The sequence below is a fragment of the Corapipo altera genome, unplaced genomic scaffold (assembly GCF_003945725.1).
Source record: "Corapipo altera isolate COAL_440 unplaced genomic scaffold, ASM394572v1 64, whole genome shotgun sequence".
Classification (NCBI taxonomy): domain Eukaryota; kingdom Metazoa; phylum Chordata; class Aves; order Passeriformes; family Pipridae; genus Corapipo; species Corapipo altera.
The window spans coordinates 8,399,218-8,422,733 of NW_020884893.1; the positions used below are offsets into that span (position 1 = coordinate 8,399,218).

The 23,516-nt window shown below is 44.6% G+C and overlaps 1 protein-coding gene across 1 annotated transcript; it reads right to left on the reverse strand.

Moving 5' to 3' along the window:
- On the reverse strand, window positions 1-21,352 carry CHRNA4 (cholinergic receptor nicotinic alpha 4 subunit). The gene is made up of 6 exons (XM_027646280.1): window positions 20,805-21,352; window positions 19,312-19,463; window positions 15,689-15,733; window positions 15,489-15,598; window positions 5,521-6,901; window positions 1-589 (listed from the first exon to the last, which is right to left on the reverse strand). Exons 1-6 carry the CDS (start codon window positions 20,863-20,865, stop codon window positions 464-466), a joined length of 1,875 nt encoding a protein of 624 aa, XP_027502081.1. The 5' UTR covers window positions 20,866-21,352; the 3' UTR covers window positions 1-463.
- Window positions 21,353-23,516: the final 2,164 nt, after the last annotated feature.

The window sequence follows — 23,516 nt, forward strand, 5'->3', positions numbered from 1 at the left end:
TATCCCAAATCCAGAACTTTATTTATAAAATGACTCATACAGGGACACAGAGCCCTGAACCACTTCAGACTGACAGGGTAAAATCACTAGGCAGGGCACACTGAGACCTCTGAGGACGACTGGAGCTAATTGCCAGGGGCTGGTTTGGGGATGCAAAGCCCCTTTATGTGCTGCTTTAGGGACAAGCTCATGTTCTTACATTGCTGAGTATATGCCAATGAATGCCACCATGCTATGGACAGACTTTAATAAGAACTTTTCCCCTAGATTAGATGGAGGAGATGAAAATGTCTTGGCAAAATGACGCGACCTCGGAAAGGATTCCCCGAGAGCTCTGGAGCAACTCAAGCGTGGACACGCAGTGAATTATTCAAAGGGCTTCCTCTGTTTCTCTGTTCCTCTCCTTCCAGGTGAACTAAAATCCATAGAGTGGGATAATTCTTTCTTCCTTCTGGGCCTGTATTTAGATCATTCCTGCCAGCCACGGTGGGAGGAAGAGGCCAACAGTTCCCAGCAAACACACAATGATGAACATCCAGAGGAAGATCCTGTCAATGACCATTGCAACGTACTTCCAGTCTTCCTTCACCTGGGAACACAGAAAGGCTGATTATTAACATTTATTTGAGACCAAAATTTATGAAAACTATGAGTGCTTTGTTCCAAAAAAGGATATTGTTGTTTAATTCCAGAGATAGGAAGGGAAAGGTCTCACTCACGTTTAGTGGTCCTATAAGATGGCAAAGATTAATCTATGAACTGTTGATGTGAGAGACAGATTCCCAGAAAGTCTGTGGGTGTGCATGTGCAATCACAAACCCTGTTCACAGATCCCCAGGGATGACACACACCTGTGGATAATTAAGCTCCTCACTTGCACACTCACTATCCCATTTCCCATGAGCAACAGCTGTAACTGGGTGTGTAAATGAGGATGAGATTCAAGATGGGAAGGGAGAGGGGTAAGAAATGAGTCATTTCCCCATGCTCATAAACAGATTTGCTTACAGATTAATGAAGCCAACCTCTTTCTGCAAAGGGATTTAAAGCTTTGGGTGAGTAAGCAGTGAAAATGAACCAGCAAATAAAAGCAGTGGTGTCCCTCATTCTCCTTTTTCTCCGTTTTTGCCTTGCTGTGGGAGGATTTTCCAGCAATTCCTCTCTGGGGAGGTCTAGTACTTATTAATACCATCAGGCAGAAATTGTAAATGGCTGTTTCATTAAGAAACCACACACATATGAAAACCTCTTTTATTACATTGCTGTTAATAATTTCTTTCCAAGGAAGAGGACTGATCAGATGGCAAACTTTTATTTGATATGACTGTACCCATTAGAATTTCCTACAATTTCCCACTTGGTGATTAACAGACCCGAGGGCTGAAATTTGGCACGCTGCCTTGCTCTTCAGGGAAAACATCTCAGCAGGAGCTCACTCAAACCTCTTCAGTGGCTGTGAGTGCAGCAAGTCAGGAGTGTAGTGAAAGGAGAAGGAGGCAGAGCAAAACCAAGGCTGCCAAAAATTCATTTTGTTGAAGGAAGCAATCCAAAGATCAGTGAAATGCCATTTGCAGCAGATGATGCTTCCACAGGTACAGTGGCATTACTGAGCTCCTTGGCTCAGTAAGCAGCTTTGTGAACTGGGAAATGAGGCATGCACTGGAGACCAAATCATATTTCCTCTGAACAAAGCATTTTCAACTTCAGGAACACCTGAACGTTGCCAAAAGTGTAAGAATCAGTTAAATATTTTCATGCACTGCATAGATTTATTCCTTATAAAACCAGCACCGAGTTAAGCCAGCCTTTATTATTGAATAGGAAGAAGAAACAAACAGAGGTTCATCCTGTGTCTTGTCACCTTCTTGGGGAAAATCGTGTTATTTTATGATTGCACAGCCCTCACTACAACCATCTATAATTAGAGTAAAAGAAATAGTGACTATTGAAACCAAAAGTAGTTATCTCATCCCAAGGATACAGTCTGAGTCAGTAACTCCCCTTTGCTGCACCTATTTTCTGATCTGTTCATCACTTGCTGAGTGTTGGAGTGAGTCTCTGATGCTTAAAATTCCTCTTGAGAAGGGCAGCTAAGTAAGCTCTGGATTACTGTATGTATGTGTTTAGTGTCTCATGACATAACCAATGTGTAAAGAAAATCTGAAATGTACCATCTGAAGTCCAACTGGAAAGCTGGATTGAGTTAATAGTGCCCCATTCTGGCAAAATAAGCTTTTTTTGGATATTCAGGCTGGTAAAAGTGCTAGATCATGAAAAGGAAAGAAACTAGATGATTTTCTCTTTGAGAAAAGAAGGGGGAAATGGAAGAAGAGGAACAACTTGAAAATTTGACAGAAATTTACTTTCAAATGTAATGGTGTATGCAGAAATACTCAGCCCATCTTGAAAATGATGGCTGGGAGTGCATTAGATGAGTTTGTAAAATCAATATCCAGCTTCAGTCCGAGAGCACAGAGGGTGAAATTGCAAATTATGGAGAGATAATGAAAAAAAAAGGAGGAGGAAGAAAAAAAATTATCTGGATTTTGTGTTTTGTGCTCTGCCAGCACTGTAGCATTTCCCTGTGGTCCAGCACCTCACGTGGGGCAGGATCCGCAGACATCCCTCTGACAATGTCTGCAGCTGCCAACATCTGCCACCACAACTCCTGAGCTGCATTTTGATTAGTTTTTAAGAAGCTCACTCAAAACTATTTTCAGAAAAGGATCAGGGGCAACTGATTCCCCCACCCTTAAATTTCCAAAAAGTCAGGGAATCTGCAGCTTTTTCCTGGTCCAGCTCCTCGTGGGTCTGAGCCCCAGGATTTGAGTGGAGGATTGAGGTGACTTGGTGGCATCTGATCCCCAGGATCTGGAGTCTGCAACACAGATTAGAGCAGTCCCAGGTGGTTTTATTGTACTTTGTTAAAAATAAACCAGTGAGATTATCCTCTGTCTCCTCCCCTTCAGCTTTATTCTTTCCCATTTTATTTTTAAGCTGTCTTCAAAGTCTTCATATTACAGTATTCCACAGACACACAGAGCCATGGACAGCAAGACTTCCCAGATGGTGCTGTTGGTGTCTGGTTATTCTGGCTCGTGTGTGACATCCAACTTGTTTTGCTTTTCAGTCTGTAATTAATTTCTAATGGCATTTCCATCATTTGCTGGGACAATTCCGCCTTGCGTTTTCCCCAGTGTCCCACTGTGCTTGTATTGTTTGCAGATATCTTTTTGTAACAAACAACTGCCTCTTGCATTTCCCATTTTGTCTTCGCTGAAGCACTTAATTAAATGAGCTATTTACTTTTAATTTAGAAGCGCTGCCCCTGTGGCAATGGAGCTTTAGAAAAAAAAACTTCAAAAGAAGCTCTGTTCATGTTCTGGGAAGGTGCATGTCTATGGAAATACTGCCTATGAGACAGCAAGCTGTGTCTCAGCAGTTTTATCAGAGATGCCTCCTGATAGATTTATGGAAGACTTCCATGAAGAAATGCCACAATTTGATTTTATGATGAAAGCAAGCTCCCGAGTACTGATTTTTTCCCCAATAAATCTAATTTTATTCGATGAGTTCTGCTCCTCACAGTATATTTCAACTCCAGAAAACTGTTTCTCCCTCTTCTTTTTCATTTACACCTGGAGAAAAAAAATGTGCCTTCCCACTTGATATCTCTTGGATCCAGAAAGAGAAAATAGTATAGCCTCACACTGAGGTCAGCATTATTCCCCCAGACCTGAAAACCCAAGCTCTGCCTACTGTGCCAACAACAACTGTTGTGCAAAAGCAGTGAAAGGTCACCCCCAGGAACACCAGTGCTTCAGACTCCCCAGGAGGAGCCCACAGACCTGCCCACAGCTCATTGCTGGATGGTTTCTTGGTGCCTTTGCTCACAGGCTGGGCTGGCAGGAGGTTGGGTCAGAGACCGAAGGCTCAAAAGTGCTCCTTTTCTTCTGCTTTTGATGTTTAGTGCTCTAAATTACTTTTCCTCAGGATAATCATTTCAAGAGGGAAGAGTAGCAGAAGAAAATTCATGGCTACTGAAGACTGTTTTCATTTTAAAGAATTAAAAGGAAGGAACTCAAGATGTTAATTGACTCAGTTCTTGATGATAACAACCAGCTCAGCAGAGAGAATCAGTTGAAATGGGAAGTATTATTGGTGTAATATTCTTTCATTTGCACCATGGGGAAAAGAGTGAGTTAAACTCAGCTGCCATCCCTGGGTTTACTTGTGGTTATTGCCAGAGGGAGAGAGCAGAGTTTAATTCCTGCACTCCTAATGTGCTTGTGAAGTGCTCTAGCCTGACAAAGAGTTTTGGGCTGTCAACTAATAAAGATGAGGATTCACAGCCCATCTCTGCCACAGATTTGTTCTGCGACCTTGAACAGGTCACTTCATCTCTGTATTTTGGCTGTCACTCCTCAACATGAGGAATAAACAGTTATTTCCTCAAAGGGATGTTGTGAAGTGAAATACATTAAAGAACAGAAGCCTTTAACTATGGTATCAAAGAGGACAGTAGTATTCAACATTTTGTTGATGCTTCTAAGTGCTCAGTGCTGTGAAAAGTGCAAATAAAAGACACTCTTCATGCCCAGGAAGTCTTGCATAAAAGCACTATGACTTGCACTGATTCTAAATCTTGAGAAATTTAAACTGTAGGTACAGATAAGTACCTTTTGCTTATGGATCTGTCTGGAAAAAGCTAGATAAGACTTTCCATTAATAACATGACTAATTTCAGGTTATCGTGTGCCTTCCTTCATTATGGCCATCATTACTAGCACACTGTATCCTCAGCATTGCAGGAAAGAGCTACAGGAGGTGTGAAAGAATGTGGCATTTGTTATGTGCATCACTATCTCCGTTGAAAGAGATTCTTTCAGTCTCTATTTCCTTCCTCTATTTGTAGCCATATTTACCCTCACAGAGTAAGCGTGGAATTTGTCTGTCCACCCACCTCCCTGCACAGAGCCAACTGCTCCAGTGGAAGTCCACTAATGAGGAATCACACCCTGCAATATCCCCATGCTACTACGTGCTTCCCACATCCACAACCTGTTTGGGGAATTCACTTTCCTCGGCTCCATAGTCAAAGTCAGTGCTTAATAAAAAACAGAGAGTGTGAGTTGCCTGTCTGTCAGAGGCTTCTCTGGAAAGAATAAGTCTCTCTTCCCACCAGATGATTGCGTTTTGGGTCTCTTTCACAATCTTACCTGCCTCCTCCCTACCTAACAACAACTTTATTCCTATTTTCTGCTGGAGAATCCATTGTCCCAGAGCAGCCCTGAGCACGGTCTGGTTGTGCTGCCCTCTTGGCCCTCATGCCAGCCAAGACCCCAAGGACATCTCCAGCTGTGTCTGCAGTGGCCAGTGAGTCCAAAAGCCACAATATCAGGGATGGCTGAGCCTACATCAGCACTTACACGCTCTGTACAGCCTCAAGGTTTGGTGGGGCTTCCCTAGCAGATAATTTTTGGGTTGCTAAAGGAGAGCAGGCTAAGTTGGCATACTTACTGAGAAATCAGCATCCTCTGCTCTCAGGTGATCTGCGATGTAGTGAACCCCTTCCACTGCCAGCTTCAGGGCTGGGGACATCAGCACGAGGTGTTGCTCCTTGGCGCTGTGAATCTTGCTCCCTTGGGCTGGTGTGCCAGTTGCCTCCCCCTTTTTGCATTTACACTTGCACTGAGGGGGCTTGTGCTGGGGCTGCTCTTCGTTTAGGTGGCACCGCTGGGATGCTGGAGAGCCAGTGGATTGGCCATTGGTCTGGGAAGAGTCCTCCTGCAGGTAGCAGTACTGGATGCTCCGGGACCTGCAGCGGATACTCCCCTCCTCTGCTTTGTTGGGACTGTACATCTGCTGAACACTCAGTGATCTGCCTTTCAAGACAGAGGTGGCCTGGGTGTCACTCAGGGGGTGGCGTGAGGGTTGTGGAGATGAGCAGGTCAACTGTACAGGCTCTGGGTGCAGCACGGAGTACTGCCCAGAAGGTGACTTGCAGATAGGCTGAGGCTTGGCTGGCTCCTCGAGGTGGGCACAGAAGGAAGATGTGGGTGAAGGCTCATTACTCTGGGGGCTGGGGGAGGATGAGGTAGTGAAGTTGGGTTCCACGTCGATCTCGGACCAAAGCCTCGGTGCGTTGGTTATTCTGTGCATGGATTCAATGAGCTTCTTGCAATTGTCTTTCACTGCAGAGGGACGTTTCATGAAAAGGATACGTGGGACTATGTCAAGGAAGACCCTCCTCACCCAGTCAGGCATCGTGTGGGTACGTGGGGAACGATGGTGCACGTTGAGCACAAAGACAGTGATGATGATAGACAGGGTAACAAATATCATGGTGAAGAGAAGATACTCCCCAATCAGAGGGATGACCAAGGAGGTAGATGGGATGATCTCTGTGATGAGCAGCAGGAACACAGTCAGGGACAGTAGCACGGAGATGCACAAGGTTATCTTCTCTCCACACTCAGAGGGCAGGTAGAAGACCAGGACAGTCAGGCAGGAGATCAGCAGGCAGGGGATGATCAGATTGATGGTGTAGAACAGCGGCAGCCTCCGGATAATGAAGGAGTAAGTTATATCAGGGTAGATCTCTGTGCAGCATTCATATTTCTTGCTGTTGTAATTGCCCACGGCGTTGATGATGACCCATTCCCCGCTCTCCCAGTAGTCCAGCTGGTCCACATGACTGTGCATGCTCACCAAGTCTATCTTGGCTTTGTCATAGGTCCAGGAACCAAACTTCATGGTGCAGTTTTGCTGGTCAAAGGGGAAGAAGGTGACATCGATGCTGCAGGAGCTCTTATATATAGCAGGTGGCATCCATTTAATTCTCCCATCATAGAAGAGGTGAGCCTTGGTCAGGTGGGTGACTGCGAAGTCACCATCAGCACTAGGGAGAAATGGAAGAGCAAAAAAGACTGAGACTTCTCTAAGACGTGTCAACTCTGCTAAAGAAATAGGATATTTAGTGCCTGGCTTCCAAAAATACACTCAGAGAGATGCAAGAAGCACATTGTGTGCAAACACTGGATCCATCTACTCCATCCAGTGGATTGTGAACTCTGTTGGCTTACACAAGCCCTGGATTTCCATGCAGTGTCAGCCTTTACCTGGCATAAGTCAGTTCCTTGAGGTGATTGTGCACAAGTTTTAAGTGCCCTGGAATGGGTTGAGGAGGAAGCACTCTCAGGTAGTGTAGCTGTGAGCTCTGTAGAATTAATTGTGACAGCTGCTAAAAATGAAACAATGTTGGATAATCATTCGGTCTCTTACATGAAAACCAGCAAGAGCATCCTATTAATAAGAATAATGAAAGTCAATCTCTTGGTTTCCCAGTCAGGAAGGGAACTGTCTTTTATGGTGTCTTCTTACAGGGACTCTCACTCGGGTTCTGTGTGGCAGTACAGGATAAATAGATAACAGCCCAGGATTTTGTATCAGAAAGCCATTTACCAGGCTTTTGCAGGAAGAAGCTGAGTCACAAACAGCAGCTCTGCCAGACCAAGGGGAAGCTGAGCAGGGGAAGAGAGCTTCTGCTAAAAACTTGAGATGAATTATTCAGGCTGATACAGACAGAAAGCTCTCTGCTCCTGCCCAGCCCTTCTGGCTGGAGCCAGCCCAGCCTGCAGCCGCTTTCCCAGCAGTTGGCAAAATCCCTTGGCCCTGCTCTGCTGCTTCAGTGCCCAGATGTGCCCTGACAGCAGCCATACAGTGACAGGGTGTGCAGGGGTCTCACCTCTGCTGCTTCTCACCAGTAGCAAGATGAACAACATAGGAATGATCTGGCAGGATCAGTTCCTTAAGCTGCAGAACGCAGAGGAACTTCCCTAAATTCATTTCTTTAGGAGAACACCCATTCATTCATATGCAAAAGGGTGAAAAAGGACTTTTTGACATTTCATACAATCAGAGAATCATGGAATTATTTGGGTTGGAAAGGACCTTAAATACCATCTGGTTTCAACTCCCTGTCATGGGCAGGGACACCTTCCACTAGACCAGGTTGCTCCAAACCCCATCAGCTCAGCCTGGAACATTTCCAGGTATGGGTAATCAAAACTTCTCTAAGCAAACTGTTCCAGTGCATCATAGCTTGCATCACATATTCCTTCATGCTCTGTGAAACATCCTAAAAATGAGCCTGGTGTAGTATTTTGGGAAATAGTGGCAGAATATGGCCTTCACTGAGCTGCTTGGCCAACGTGGTATCTGGGCAGAGGTAGAACATGCCCCCAGTCCCCATGATCACAGCCCAGACCTCTTTCTCTTGAGACAATTTTCTAGGTGGCAGATTTTACAAAAACAAAAGAACACAAGAGAACCTAGTGCTTTTTGACCTCTAAACTGGATTATTTCTAAAGATCAAAAATGCCTTTTATTTTTATTTTTTTTTAAGGAAAGAAAAAACTGTGTATAAACCCAAACTGCCTCAAAGGGATTAAGGCAAAAGCAGCACCATGATTTACTCCAAAGCAAATAAACCTGAGAAATACCATTGTACAATCCACCCAGCTCCTTTCTTACCTCTTCTTTCCTAAATTTAATTTACACCCTGAGAACACGTGTTTTGGACGAAAACCACCTCTTTTTCTTTTTTTTTTTTTCTCCTGGGTTTTGCCTGCACTGTAAAGCCAGATTGAGACATGAAACATGCACAGCAAGTGACAGTTCAGCGTTTGCTCTTCTCAGTGGTTTTCCTTCTAAATCTCCATAGGAATATGGAATCCAATTCTGCATTTAATGATATCTCTGAGGCATGATTAAATCGCTCATTAATAGAACAATGTTTATAATTGGATCTTATTACAGAAAAGGGATTATGAGCATCCACTAGTGGTTCACTTCTCAGGTAGAACAATGTGTAAGTGGCTGGGGAAACAATAGAGGTGTGCATTTTTCCTTGGCAAACTGTTGGAAAAGGGCATGAAACTCTTCTTAAAAGGTCATCCAGGAATGATATTAATTTATGTAATTGTGTTTTAGTCTCCTTGCCTGGCAGTTTTGCAGTCTCTGTGTGACCAGCCACATACCTCTTCTGCAAGTGTAGATGGAACTAATGTGGTGTTGCAGATTTGTATGTCAATTGTTTCTGTAAATGATCTGCATGTTTGATGAGGAATGTATTTGTTTATTGCTTGCCTAAAAAACCCAGCCTCATCCTGGGTCCTCTTTGGCTCACAAGTTATTACAAATTACACTGGTACTGCCTTCCAGGCTGGGTCCTGCCTGCAGTGCCATGGCAGGAGTGAAATCAGCAGTAGAACAGCTTCTTAGATTTAGTCAGCTATTGACTTTTAGGAGCCATAAAACACCCTGGGATCCTCCAGCTTCACCAACCTAACAGGGTTGTGAAGTAATTCCTGGCTCTACTGGGTGTGTTTGAACTTCTCATTGCAGTTCAACGCAGAGGAATTTGTAAGCAGGGTAAATTAGCCGTGCTGTGTACATAGACTGTATTCCAACCAGTTATGTCATGCAAAGGCAGTGTTCTCAGTTATCTTAACCTTTCATGCATGTATATATTTTTGCCTCCTTCCCCAAGCTTACCACCTACATTGGACCTTCAAACATATGTTTACTGGACTGGAAGCTACTCCTGCTGGCACCCTGCCGGTGAGGGGGAACCTGCAGAGATGCTCTCATCCCAGCTGCGAGCCTAGAGAGATGCTTTCATCCTGGGTGAGACTTTCATTCTGCTTCTCCCCACATGAGAGAGGGAGCAAACAGGGTCACCTGGCTGTTGACAGTCTTCCAAAGTCTTTTCTCAGTCTCCTCCAGGGTATGAAGGTGAGACAACCAACTGCAAGCAGAGTCTGCAGCTACGAGACTGGGGAAACCCTGTTTCCTTGGGGACAGCTTTGCTGTGGGAAGACCCATTCCTGTGCCGACAGCCCTGGCTGCAAATGTGAATATTTCCTTAGGTAGGAAGGTGGGAGACCTGATACAGTGGGACAGAGAAAATCAGAAGCCATTCCTTTATAGCAGTAGCACATTTTCATCTCGTTTAGTCGAGACCACTCTGTTGTGACAGTTGTCATGAAAAACCATTTGGAGGAAGGCATGAGTGCAAGGTAAACATCACAAGATCTGGAGAACTAAGACAGTCAGGCTCTCCTGATTACTCTGACCTGACAGCTTTAAAAATGTATCAGTAATAAAGTACTGGAGCTCTTACATTTTTGTGCCAAATACAACACTGCACGGCAAGAAAGAAAGTTGCTTATTTTTCTCCCAAGGAAAAAGCTGTGCTGTGTGCTGCAGCCTTGGATTTGTCATTTTGAGAATAAAGGCTGCTCTCCTAAATCTCCTAAGATTATAAGGGTTCAAGGATGGCATTGTTTTACTGGCAGCCATCATCCATGTTTCATTAAAAAGCTCTGCTAATGGAGAATTTTTCTTTTTTGTGTGTGTGTCAGTTTCTATTTCCCTGTAGTTGGGAGATACATCATCTCACAAAATTAAACGTTTTCAGAATGCATGTAAATGAGGCACACATTTATTTTAATTTCTGATGATAAAATTTAAATCCAAACAGAGCTCTAAAAGCCTGAAAATTAGTGATATACATGTATGGATATAGTAGAATATCCTCATTTAAAGCATTTTTCATCAACCAGCAGCAACCAAGAAAAATTGTGTTTTTAAGACCCCTGTAAAGAATGTACTCAGCACCCTTTCAGTACACACTGAAGAGACACTTCTGTAACATTCTGATTAAAATTGTCTCCAAAAGTAGACCAAAAAAATGGTTTTTTAAACAATTGTTTTCTGCTACCAAAGTTATAACTACAAATGCACGGGTTGGAAGGAACTTCTGGAATTGTCTTGTTCAAGCTCCCTCCCCAAAGCAGGATCAGCTACAAGAGGATCAAGACCTCATCCAGTTGGGTTTTAAATATGTCCAAGGTCTTGGCTAATTGGATAAAAACCATTTTGGGTACACAGATGGAAGTGTCTGTCACTGATGTTACTTCTTTGAGTCACATCCCAGCTTTTGCTTGCTTTAGATGTTTAGAAACCAGTGATAACCAATACTTTGATTGTCCCTCAGCAAAACAGGCATCTGTCTCAGAAATGCCTGTCCTACGCCCATGGAATGAGCACAAGTCTCTCAGAAGGCTCTAACAGTGCTGAATTGGTGCATTTTGCTCCAATTCTTCCCTTTGCCAAAGATCCTTGTCAGCACTTTGAAGGCAAAACTCCAGCACTGTCCTCAGCATAGTGGTAGGAGAAGCCCTTGGATGGGAACACAGTAACAGCCCAGGAGAGAGATCCCTCCTATAGATTTCTTTGCATCAGTTCCTGTATTACTGGACAGCGCTTGGCAGAAAACCTCAAAGCATCTAAAGATATAATCCCTCTCCAGAATTACAGTCACTGGAACTCCCAGAAGAATCAGGGAAGCTGAAGTGTGAAGTAGTGATTTTTGGCCTATTGTAAGTTAAGTACAATCTGGTGCAAAATGATGAGATCTGTGCCGGTACACACAAAGAAAAATGTCAAGAATGTTTCTAATATTTTAAAGGTTAGACTGGGGCATCTTTTGGTATTTCTCCTCCAAAGAGCTTTGGATGAGTCATGAAACCAGCGTTACTCCAGAAATAAAACTGGTTGCAAACATCACAGAATAGTTCAAAAGAACAAGCTGCTGCAGTACTGTTCAAAAGAACTCTTTGCTTTCTCATGGTTTTCAAAAGCTGCCTGCCAGATGGTCATCTAACCCAGTCCAGTAATCCTTTGTGTCCATTTTACCACTGGGTGAATTCCTCAAGATATTTCCTACTCCTAATTACAGAAATTTGCGTTTGATTTCCCTTCACGTCAGATATTTTATTTTATTTTATTTTACTTTTTGTGACTGTGGAGTCTAAGACAGGGATTATTTTCTGGAACAGTCAACACCAGAAAATACCGAGGACTCTAGAATTCTCAGTGTTCCCAGGTTTTACAATCAGGCTAGAGAAGACAAATGCTATGATGCTACCACAAATATACAGTGGAAAAACAGGCAGTGAAGCTCACATTTCAAGTTCCCTGACCATCCATTAATCTCAAGGACATGTCTTGGATTTTCCTGGGCAGCCTTTAGCAGCTGGAGCACCTGGATGCAAACCTCCACTTTCAGGGGTTTCTGCTCTGGAGCTCCTGTGTTCCACAGTGGCCAAGGGACTCAAACATTGTGTTGAAGAAGCAAAAAAAAAAAAAAAAACCCCAAGAACTTATTCCCATTTTAGAGAAAAATAAGTGGTTTTTTTTACTTCAAATACATCAAAAAACCCTAAAATGTTCTTCAAATCCATTAATGAATAGGAAAATAAATCAATGCAGGGGATTAGATAATTCATTTATAAATGATTTGGTGGTGCCTGAAGAGCCTTTACAACCTCAGATAAGGAACAGCCAGTTTTCTTGGCAAAGAGGAGGCTTTGTCACTTCACCATGAACTCATATTCCTCTGTTATGCATATGTTATGTCACATCTAGCAGAAACTATTTACAGAGTCTTGGAACTTATCTCATCAAGCCTGAAAATTCAACAGCATATTAATTTCCCTGTAGGATATTAATTTGGTTTTAGATTCCTTATGAGTGTTGACAACTACATATACTCTCTAGGCCAAATCAACTGAGTTTACTGATTTAATTTGGGCCTCTGGAGTGGGTATATGGAAGGTTTTCAACAATAATGAGCCAAGATATGAGAATAACCTCACCGCAAGGGGTTAGGTTTCCTTAACGATGTAAATCTGAAATCAATTTAAATTCTACCACTTATATATATAACACAAAATAAAAACAGAAGGGGCATTTGTATAATCTCCTGCCCAGAACGTCTCTCTTCCAAAGGATTCCATCCCAAACAGAAATACCATACTTCTGGTAGAGCATGTGGCAAGCATTAATTAGCTCACACTAAAAGACCTGAAGAGTGCAAAAAGCCAACGTGGCCACTTGCTCTCCTCCACCAAAGTTCCTTTGCACATTCTCTTACTCTTAGAGACCCAGAATTCCGTGCATCTATGTTAAATTCCCTCTGAACTATATATGCATGTAAAATATAAGATGGAATCCTTGTTAGCATCACCCAGGAGCAGTCACCATCATTTCTATGTCCACAAGGAGAAGCCCTGGCTGGTAATGCAGCTGGTGAGCTGCCGTGCAGAAGAGCCTCAGCTTGGTGTCCCATCAGGCTACAGGTTTTGCCTTGCATGTACTGTCCTACAATCCCTAAAAAATGTGAAGCCTGACACAGCAGTGCAACTAAGATATTGACTGCAGCTCCAGACGTGTTTGGTAGGAAGTTAGGTAGAAGAGAGAAGTACATCCCAGGGCAGAAAACAGTTCGCATAAGGCTGTATGAAAGAGCATGGGGAAATATAGCTGTAAAGAGGTATAGAATTAATGGAAAACCATTACTGACTGGCTAATGGATGGTGTCTACATCCATGTTTAATTCATGGATAAAGGAACCAATTAAAAATGCATGATAGACTCATGACAACCGACAGAGGAAGGTATGATTATTAATGATAAATATGGATGAAGGGAGAGAAGCACCTTGGATGTGGGTAGCTGGGGCACTAGAACTCCCCTTTGTGGCAGCAGGTCCCCAGTACAGTTAGATTTGCTACCTGCCCAACTTCTTGCAAGTCAGAGCAATGAGATGGGCAAGGCTGAAAGACTTATGCCCCAGGAGAGGGCAAGAAGGATGTTCTGGAGTAGCTGCTGTGACTCCAGGGCTCCCTGGAGTCCCTGATGATGCTCAAGTGACAGTGAACTAGAACAGAGCAGAGGGGCAGAGCATGTAGGGGGTGCCCAGCTTGGAGGTCTGAGCCCATGGACCTCTGGGGGATGCCTTCAGCATGAAGTCCCAAAATGCCCAAAACACAAAAGGATACCAAGGTCTCCTTCTGGAGGCCTCACCGTTCCTGGGCACATTCAAGGCCAGGTTGGATGGGGCTTTGAGCATCCTGGTCTAGTGGAAGGGTTCCCTGCTCATGGCAGGGGGTTGGAATTAGATGACTTTTAAGATCTCTTTCAGCTCAAACCATTCGAGGATTCTATGATTCTTCATTTCTAGGCCCCTCCTTGCATGGTCAATGCTCATCAGCCGTGATGAGCCTGATGAGCCAAGGGAGCAGAAGCAGAGATGACACATCAGGCTCTTGGGCACCATCCAGCAAATGAATGGTTTGAAGCACAAAGGGCCCATGGAGATTTGTGCCATGCTATTTCCTTTGGCACCATGGTCCATCACAACAACCACCAGAAGCTCCAGGAATAATAATTCTTGCCAATGTCATTAATTAAGCAGTGAGAACGACAAGGACATTCAATTTTTTTTCCAGTGGAAGCTGTGAACACCTTTCTTGGCTGCAGTGTGAGGCATTTGTAATACAATATTCATGCTCAGAGTGTGTCCCTGTAAGGCAGGAAGGTCCAAGTGCCTATGAATTAGTCATTTCCATTGGGCTAATCTCTGAAAGGCGTTGAGTGAGGATACAGTGGTTTCCAAGAGGTTTGCAATCACTCCACACCACTGAGGATCAGAAACGAGCTAATGGGAAAGATAACAGTTCCTGTAGTCTCCAGAGCTCCCAATTCCCTGGGCAGATTCCTGCTTCAGCCATTTACTTTTTTTTTTAAACAGAAGCAAAATCGTATCAAGCTAGAACCAGGCAACTGTTTATTAAAAACAAGCCTGGCTGCTGCTGTGAGTGTTTTCTCTGAGTGTAAGCCACATACTAAGATGTTTTTGTTTGATGCCTGCAGAGTTTTCTCTGGAGCCTGTGCTGGGCTGGGAAATTGGTATATCCAACATCCTGGGAGACTTGGAGAGCTGTGGTATAATAAGCCTAGGAGAAAACAGTCCTGGCACTTGGGCAATCTTTCTAAGAATATCAACAGACTCCAAAGGAAAGAAAGAAAACAATCACCTGCTCCCTAAGAAGTGTCCATACAAGAAAGAGATTCCAATCATCTGAGATGAGGAACAGATACCTGTTTAGGAATCATTCTAGAATGGTATTTGGCTGACCTGACACTGCTATTTGTAGACACACAAGCCTGACATGTTTCAGCATATTTTCCATGTTTAAGCCCATCCTCAGTAATTGGCTTTTCCAGTTGATGGTGATGAATTAGGGGAGAGCTCCTGGGTGAAATGAAATCTAAGAGAACTGAAAGCTCAAATCCAGCTCAATTGTGCATCTGACATGTGAAGAGAAAACAATACCTGGCATCCCCCAACAAAACTCACTGCCCAGAGAAAGGATCATTAGGAGAGCAAAGCCCTTGCAATGAATGTCAGTCACATCATTTAAGGCACGTCTGGGACAGATATTATAGAATCTGCAGGAAATCCAACCACAAAGGACAAAATTTAAGAGGAATAATTGCAAGAAGCATTTTAACACCACGAACAGAGAAAATTTGCGAGGATGGGTTTGCCCTCTGGCCATGGTGCCCACACTCACTTGTTGTAAAGGACAATATCTGGCCTCCAGATGAGCTCCGAGGGGATTCGGATGGATGTGACATTTTCATATTCTTGGGGGTCCCAGCGCAGCTTGTAGTCGTGCCACTCCTGCCAAAAATGAGGTGGTTACAAAGCTGTAACAGTTCAGTCGCAAAACTGAAATGGAACACGGAAAAATACATATTTGGTCTCACCCACCTGCTTCACCCACACGTTCGTGGTCATCATCTGATTTTTCTCATCCTGAAATGCAAGATCAGATATTGGTTACAGAAACAGACGAAGCAGCCCGAAGGACTCATTAAATTTCTCCTAATTGTACATCATTTCTGTAATTACAGATCACCTCTGCAATAAATGTAAGTTCCATCCTGGAATTAAAAAGCAGATGTTTCTGTCATTTGACATGGGACAGGGCACAGCTGCCTGATACCACTGAACAGCTGAGCCTGCACCTAAGCAATCCTGTGAGCAGATGGACTGGAATTTATTGGGATTTTCCTCAGATGGATTTAGCCCAGGACAATGATGCCAGGTAGAGGAAAAACCTCCACAGCCTGGTTTTGACCTGTGCACTGAAGGAGAGGAGTTCTGGATATATACACCCTTACTCACACGTGTGGGGGATTACAATGCTCAGCTTCATCTGCAAGTGGTGTTCAGTACTTCTCCTGTGAAATGTTACCCATGAACACAGTTCTGGAAACAAGAAGCTCAGCAGCATTTTTTCCTTTTATCAAACAGATGAAGGAGAGCATATGGATTGGGTTTTCTGAATAAACCCAAGCTGCTCTGCTGACATGGAACACTTGGACAGCCTGGTGTATTCCCATTCTGGGGGTATTCCCAACAGGTAGATTTTTTTCCTGACTCTAACTAGAAATAGTATGGAAAGGTATGACTGTACACATATATATTTAAAAAATGTAAGGCAGATATAATGCTGGTAGCACTGTAGTAGAGTTAATTACTGCTTGCTGCTTGTCTTTTGTGTTTATTACAACATTTCTGTAAGTAACTGAGATGACTTACCCAGGGTAGAGCCCAGTGCTGCTCTGATTGAAGTGTCACACCAGAGCTCAGAGCTTATTTGTGTGTTTATTTCTTTTCTCTCCTTCTTTGGTTGGCATCAAACCCAGCTGAATTGGCAGGGCTCATTTGGAAGCAAACTGCTCATCATTAACCTTGCTCTTGTGGCAGTACAGGATTGATTGTGAACATTAAGTACCAGGAGGTTTGGGAGGAGCTGTGCCTCCTCCTTCCTGTGGTGCACCAAGTGTAAAACCTGATCAGAGATACTCTCCTCTGGGGTTAGGAACCAGAGTGACGTGGAGGAAGGAGAAACACAAAAACCACTCCAATGAGCAACATAGGAAGACAAAATATCCAGCTATTTCCTTGGGTGCTGATGGGAGATGAGGAATGCCACTGGAGGAGGCTGCACACCCTGGACTGGACTGATTCTTGAACATCTGCTTCTCCTACCACTTTGCAGTTCAAGCACCTAAGGGTCTCCCCACAGCCCCAGTCTCTCAGGCACTGCACTTTTTTGAAATTTTTCTCTCTGGAACCACCCTTGGTGGAAGTTCCTGCCCATCACACCTGAGGCTCTGCCGTCCTGCTGACCTGAGTGCAGCATGACTCCAGTCCCACGGGTCTATCTCAGGAGGGGGAGTTGCAATGTGCTGATGACCAAGTGCCACCAGCACAGCTGTCTGCTCCTCACAGAGCCAGCCTGGAGAACAGCAGTGACTCTGCAGCCATGGGGGTGTTGTACTGCCTGGCCCCTTTTCTCAAGGTGAACACGGCACATGAGGTCCTGCAGAGAAACAGGCTTAGGATTCCAAGTGTGCCTCTCAGTGGCTGCTCCTGGGCACATGCTTGATCCCTCACCACTTATTTGTGGGCTCAGAAAACCCTCAGCACACCAGGGTGAGGTAAGGACATGCAGAGACGTCAAGTTCCCCATTGATTTCTGTTCCCCTGCCCCCAGCTTTTGTCAGCAGGAGCTGGGGTTTGAATACAGCTCTGATTTCTCTTTCAGACTCCTTGTCTTTGGGAGCTGAACGTTGGGTCTAACAATTGCAGCAGGGTTTGCACCAAAACTGTCACTGTCGGGAAGGGAGAGACACAGCTGAAGTGCCGCAGTGGTGGCAGGGGTGGCACCAGTCCCAACCACACAGACTGGGGTAGGAAGGGCTGAGACTTCTCCTCCAGCCATGCCCACAGGCCTCAGCACATATCTGCTTGTGAGTTGCACTTCTAACCACTGACATGATTTTAAGAAGATTAATTCTTCTTAAGTAAACTGGGAAGGCACTATGGAGCAGGTGTATCGATCCCCCCCTTCCACAATTCAGCAGCTGCATAATGGAAAATCTCTTTCATGCTTCCACAGTCACTAATGTCTCATCTTTAGTCTTATCAATTATTCAGATGAGAACTGTACCACTTCAACATTAGCAACTGCAAACAGCCCTGGATCCCTCGGGCTGATGTAAGAGTGAGGAGGGGAATGGAAGACCATTTCTGTGCTGCAAAGCTGAACGTTGATGGCTTCTGCCCAAGGAGATGCAACTCTCCAGCAACTGGTGTCTTTGGTTCCCCACCTCCTGCAACACCTTGGCTCTGTGTCCCTTGCATCTCAAAAGGGTGATCTCAAAATATGTCATGGTGTGGAGAGCCATCTGTTATGATTGTCCCACAGAAGTAATGTCTTGAAGTCACATTATATTTTCCTTTATCTTAGAAATCACAGAATGGTTTGTGCTGGATGAGACTTTAAAACTCATTCTACCTCCTGACATGGGCAGGGACACCTTCCACTAGACCAGGTTGCTCCAAGCCCTGTCCAACCTGGCCTTGAACACTTCCAGGAATGGGGCATTATCACTTCTTTTACTCTGCCACATCAATACAGTAAAAAATGTCAGGGAGCCTCCTCCTCTGAAAAATAAGGGGGTTGGACTAGATGACCTTTAAAGGTCCCTTCTAACCCAAACTGTTCTGTGATTCTCTGAAAGACAGGCTGACACTTGCTCAAGAAACATGCAAATGCCCAAACACACTGTCCTGGGAAGTGGGCAAACAGAGACAGGAAGGAGAAGCATGTGGGAGCAAGATCTGCACAGGCTGTAAAGCCTGTGAGTGTGCCTGACATCTGCAGCCCTGCAGGGATGTCCTGTGGATCCAACACTTGACCCCAACATACCGTGACAGAATAATCCCTTAAATACCATTTCAGTGCACATCAGTCTGCTTGCAGACCACGTCATTCTGTACAGAGCACATGCAGTTTGCACAAGTGTAACTTCTATCTGAGCAAACACTCAGAAACAATTTTCTCATTAATATCTGCCAGATTAGCTAAAAGCCCTCAAAACTTTAATTTGCAGGAAGTTCTTCAGGCAAGGTCTCTTCCCAAGGTATGCAAAGCGCTGTTCCTATTAGCTGGTGTAAATTAGTAATTATGGCTCAAATTCCAAGTGAGGTATTTAATCTTTTCCTTAGCCAGAATTCTCTGGCATTTATGCCAATTGCTCCGCTGCTCTGCTGTAATCAATCCCATGGGTTTTCGTAGGGAATTTAGGATATAGTAAATGAAGAATAAAGGATCCACTTTGATGACCAGCTACTCACATGAGTCATACCTTCTTTCAGCAGAGCTGGCTGCACAATCACTATTGTCTGCTGAGAGTAAAGTCTTCCCAACCCAACTCTGGATCAGCCAGTAAAACCCACATGCACCAGGAGCCTCTCCCCAAGCCCCAGCCTGGCTACTCTGGGCCTCTTGTCGCACAAAACAAGCGGGTTGTACTCACCACGTCGATGAGCTGGGCGATGGACAAGCCAAAGCGGACAATGACCACGTCCGAAATGTTGGCCACGGGACGGGACCACTTGTTATAACCAGAGAAGAGTTTCTTCAGGAGCCGCTCCTCCGCGTGGGCTCGGGTCTCCACATGGCCGAAGGCTGCGGGGAAGGAACAGGGCACAGCAGCATAAAACACCTGCAGCTCCAAGGGCTGGCACAGCTGGAGCCTTCTCCAAGGGGAAACTGCGGCAAACCCCAGCAACGGGCACATGGGGACACATGATGTCACCCGGGTGACTTGACATCCTGCTATAATAATTGCTATAGTAATTGGAGTTGGATCAGAGGTTGGACTTGATGATCTTGGAGGTCTTTTCCAACCCAATCTATTCTATGATTCTATGATTCTATGATACATCTCCGTGTATTTCTCACTCTGTTCACCCACAGTGGCCAATTCCTAATGTTGGGTTTCTATTGCAGAGCAGGAGTGGTCTGAACACAGCATGGTCACCAATAATACCACATTTGGAAAACACTACATGGGCCATTCTTCCCTGAAGCTAATTTTTATGGTCACTTTGTGGTAAGTTTCTAGAGCTGATATCTGCAAGCAGGAAAGAGTGATACTAGAAGGAAAGAGTGATACTAGAAGGAAAGAGTGATACTAGAAGGGTAAGGAAAAAGCAGCCTCTCGCTGGGAAATAGGGGTTTTAGATCAGATTTATACGTTAAAACTGACACCAAATGAATCAGGAGAAAAAAAAAAAAGACAGACAAATTCAGCTCTTTAACCTTAATAGCTGTAATTTCACAAAAACTAAGGGAGAAGGAGGAGGACAGGGGAGAGCACAGGTTGGATAACAAGACTGTAGTTTTTCTCAGGCACAACTTTAAAAGTTGTAGGTTGCAAGGAGCAGCCCTGACCCTGCATGTAGGCTACAGGAACTGTCGGGGGTGCCTGTTGGTTATTAAAAATTGAAGCCACGTTTCACGCAGGGGGTGTCGGAGGAGCTGCACTCCTGTGCCGGCTGTAGCAGACAGCGGGGAGACGGAGCCGGGGGCTCTCCCCACGTCCCTCGTGGAATATGGCTTCTACTTAGTCTTTAGCTGCCCTGGATTATACAAAGGGAAGCATTAGCTGAGCGCTGGCTGTGCTCTCCGCAGTCGGGGCTGTAGCCCCGAGACACATTAACACACTTTACCCAGGGAAGAAAAACCCTGGCAAGAAGCAGGATGTTGAGCCCCTGCCTGGCTTCTCCCTCCTGTCCCCTTTCCACCGCGGCTTTAACCCTTTCAGACAAGGAGCAGAAAATAAAGGCAAAGCATTGCTCAGCAGAGGCTGGTGTTCAGGGGACCAGAAATGATGGGGCAGGAGGATGGAGGAGTCAGGGAAATTCCTTGTTGGCAGAGACTGGTCTCCACAGCGTGTCTTTGAGAGGAATAAGGGAGAAAAGAGCTACAGAGCAGAGCAGGGGAGAAAAGCTTTCTTAAACTTACCAGGAAAAATGCTGGCACACAGCAGGAGGAGGAGGTTTCCTTTAGGCACAAGAAATCCCATCGTGGAGCAGAACTCTAGTACGCAGAGTCTCTTGTCAGGGCAACTTTTCCACTCTGAGTCTCTGGATCCTCCAGGTTCATTCCCCTAAACTCCTTTCACTCTCTCTCCCTCAGGGAAGGGATAACAGCTGGTGCTTTGGTTTTTTTCCTTTTCTCTTCTGAGAGATTTCCAGCTCTTGCTCCTAGAAAGATGCTCTTTCCTGGGACACTGATGCTCATACACTCACAAGTGATGCGTAAGGGCTGCAGAGAGCTCCTGTAAAGAGTCCGGAATGCCCAACCTCCCTGGGCTCTCCTGCTGCTCCTCTCCCCTTTCCTACGGGGCGCTTTGACTGCTCGCTTTATTTGTTGCTGCTGCTGCTGCTGCTGCTGCTTTCAGCCTTCCCCCAGCCCTTCGGGCAGCCTGTGCTCGGATTTTGATGCTGATGGGCCACTGATGCCTCTGAAGCAGAGAGTGAGCACAGTATGTTTGTATATTTAATGTAGTTAGACCTGCCCACCTCCTGCTTAGGAGGAGGAGGAGGAGGAGAGAAGCCCTGCGTTCCAGCAAACAGGCTGCAGGGAGGAAAACTTTTAGCAGGAGAAATAAAGGGGGAGATACGCAGAGCCCAGCTGCAGCCAGAGGTGGAGGATACGGGGCCAGCTGGGATCATTATAGCACCGGAAGCCCAAACAGTCTTTAATTAACGAAAGCTGTCTCTTTAATCTTGTCCAACTGCCTTTCAAAATCACTCCAGTGTAATTAGACTGAGATATTTCTGGCTTGGGCACGAATCTTCACTGCCGATGTTTACTGGGGTGATGAACCTGCTCATGAGAGCAGGGCTCTGCTGTGCTTGGTGCTGTACAAACATGTAGTACAAATACAAATATTAGTCTCTGCCCCATGGGCAATATTGCAAATCAAAGGCGAGACTGAGATGAGGTCACTTGAATTTATCTATATGCTTGAATATACCTTAAATATATCATAAAAAACTCTGTTGAAGTCTTGAAAATTTTGTGGAGGAAAGGATAATTCCTTGTGCTAGCAAGAAATTATTACTCTAGCCCTTCATCTCTCATCCCTGATTCCTTGCATGGGAGACATGGAATAGAGCTCTCCCCATTTCAGTTTAAAACTAGCTTTGATATCAACACAATTACTTCCACACGGATAGCAAATGGATTTAATTTTCAGGCACGGGTAGTGTTGCCAGCTGTAAAATTAATCAAAGTCTGTTCTAATAGTATTAGCTACATATTTTATGTATAATAATTTCTCTACTCCCAAAGCATCTCAAATATCTTCCAATATAATAAATTGCTTGCTGCAAATGGGGAGGATTACAGTCACAAGAGAAATTAGGTCTGTAGTGAGATTATAAATAACATCAGTGTAGTACCAAACTCAACTTGTCTTGTTTTTCTTATCTCATCACTTCCTCAGCAATTGTCAGCCTTTCCAGCAACAAACCACACTGTATTTTCCCATGGCTGTGTGGACTCCTGTACAGTTCCCTGCTTTGCTTTCGGTGCCCTGACCCTCAGTGCAGCACCTGAGCACCTGTGATATGCTATAAAAATCTGTGGTGCTCATTTTAGGGAACCATCCAGCATTAATTTAATAAGCAGCAGATGTGAGACCAAATTAACTCGAAGCTGAAGTGTGGGATTACATCCTGAGAGCCGGGTCCTGTGTAGCACTGAGCACCTCTCCCATAGCCAGGAACAGAGTAGCAGAGGGGCAATCACTCCTCATCGGGGCAAAACCAGCATCACTCAGTCACCTACTGCAGCTACACCTTCCCAAGAAACAACCAGAAAAAAAATACCAACATTTGTTTAAACCCTTTTTCCCTGTGGAATTTGCAGGCTCCTCTGCTCCTTGCTGGGTTCAGTCGTGCTCAGTTGCAATCCAGCAGCATTCAGTGGGGGAATCCTGGATTTCAGCCCATCTACAACCAGCAACAAGCACCAGATACAACAAATCTTACAGATTCCCAAAGGAAATAGTGGGAAATAGGATTTCAATAGGCTGTTTTTTTCAAGGAGGCTGGTACTCTGCACAGGTCACACGTTGGGCGACCAAACCCAGGGGATCCAAGGCCATCTATTCCCTTTTGAAAACCCTGGCCATAAATAATACAGGTATCCTTGACTACAGGCCCTCCTGTGCTGAGCTGATTCAAATCCCATGGACAAACCCCATCCATCTTCACCTTGCCTTGGTTTCTGTGCTGGCGAGCAAACACTGCCTTTAGATTAACCCTATAAATTATTTTGATTAAAAAAGGATTTCCTTCTTCTGGAAATTAATAGTAAATCACTATTTCCTATAAGTGAAAGGTTTATCCCTCACCTCCCTGGCCATGTGGGGAATGAGCATATTTTACAGAGGTTTCTATGCCTTGAAGTGACCTTGTTAAATCTCACTGCCAGTTTCTTTCTGCATCATTGGGCCATAACAAAATTTCCATCAGCTCCTGTGTGTATTTGGAAGGCGATGACTTCCACTGGTACATGTGCAAGGGACTCTGACTGGAACAAAACATGCCATTTAAAGGTTTTAATGATTTTTTTTTATTGTGGTAGAAAGCTGTGACTCCAGCCTTATTTCCAGGTGCCCGGCTCCAAGCCTTCTCATCATTATTATCTTCCTTTTTCTGATAA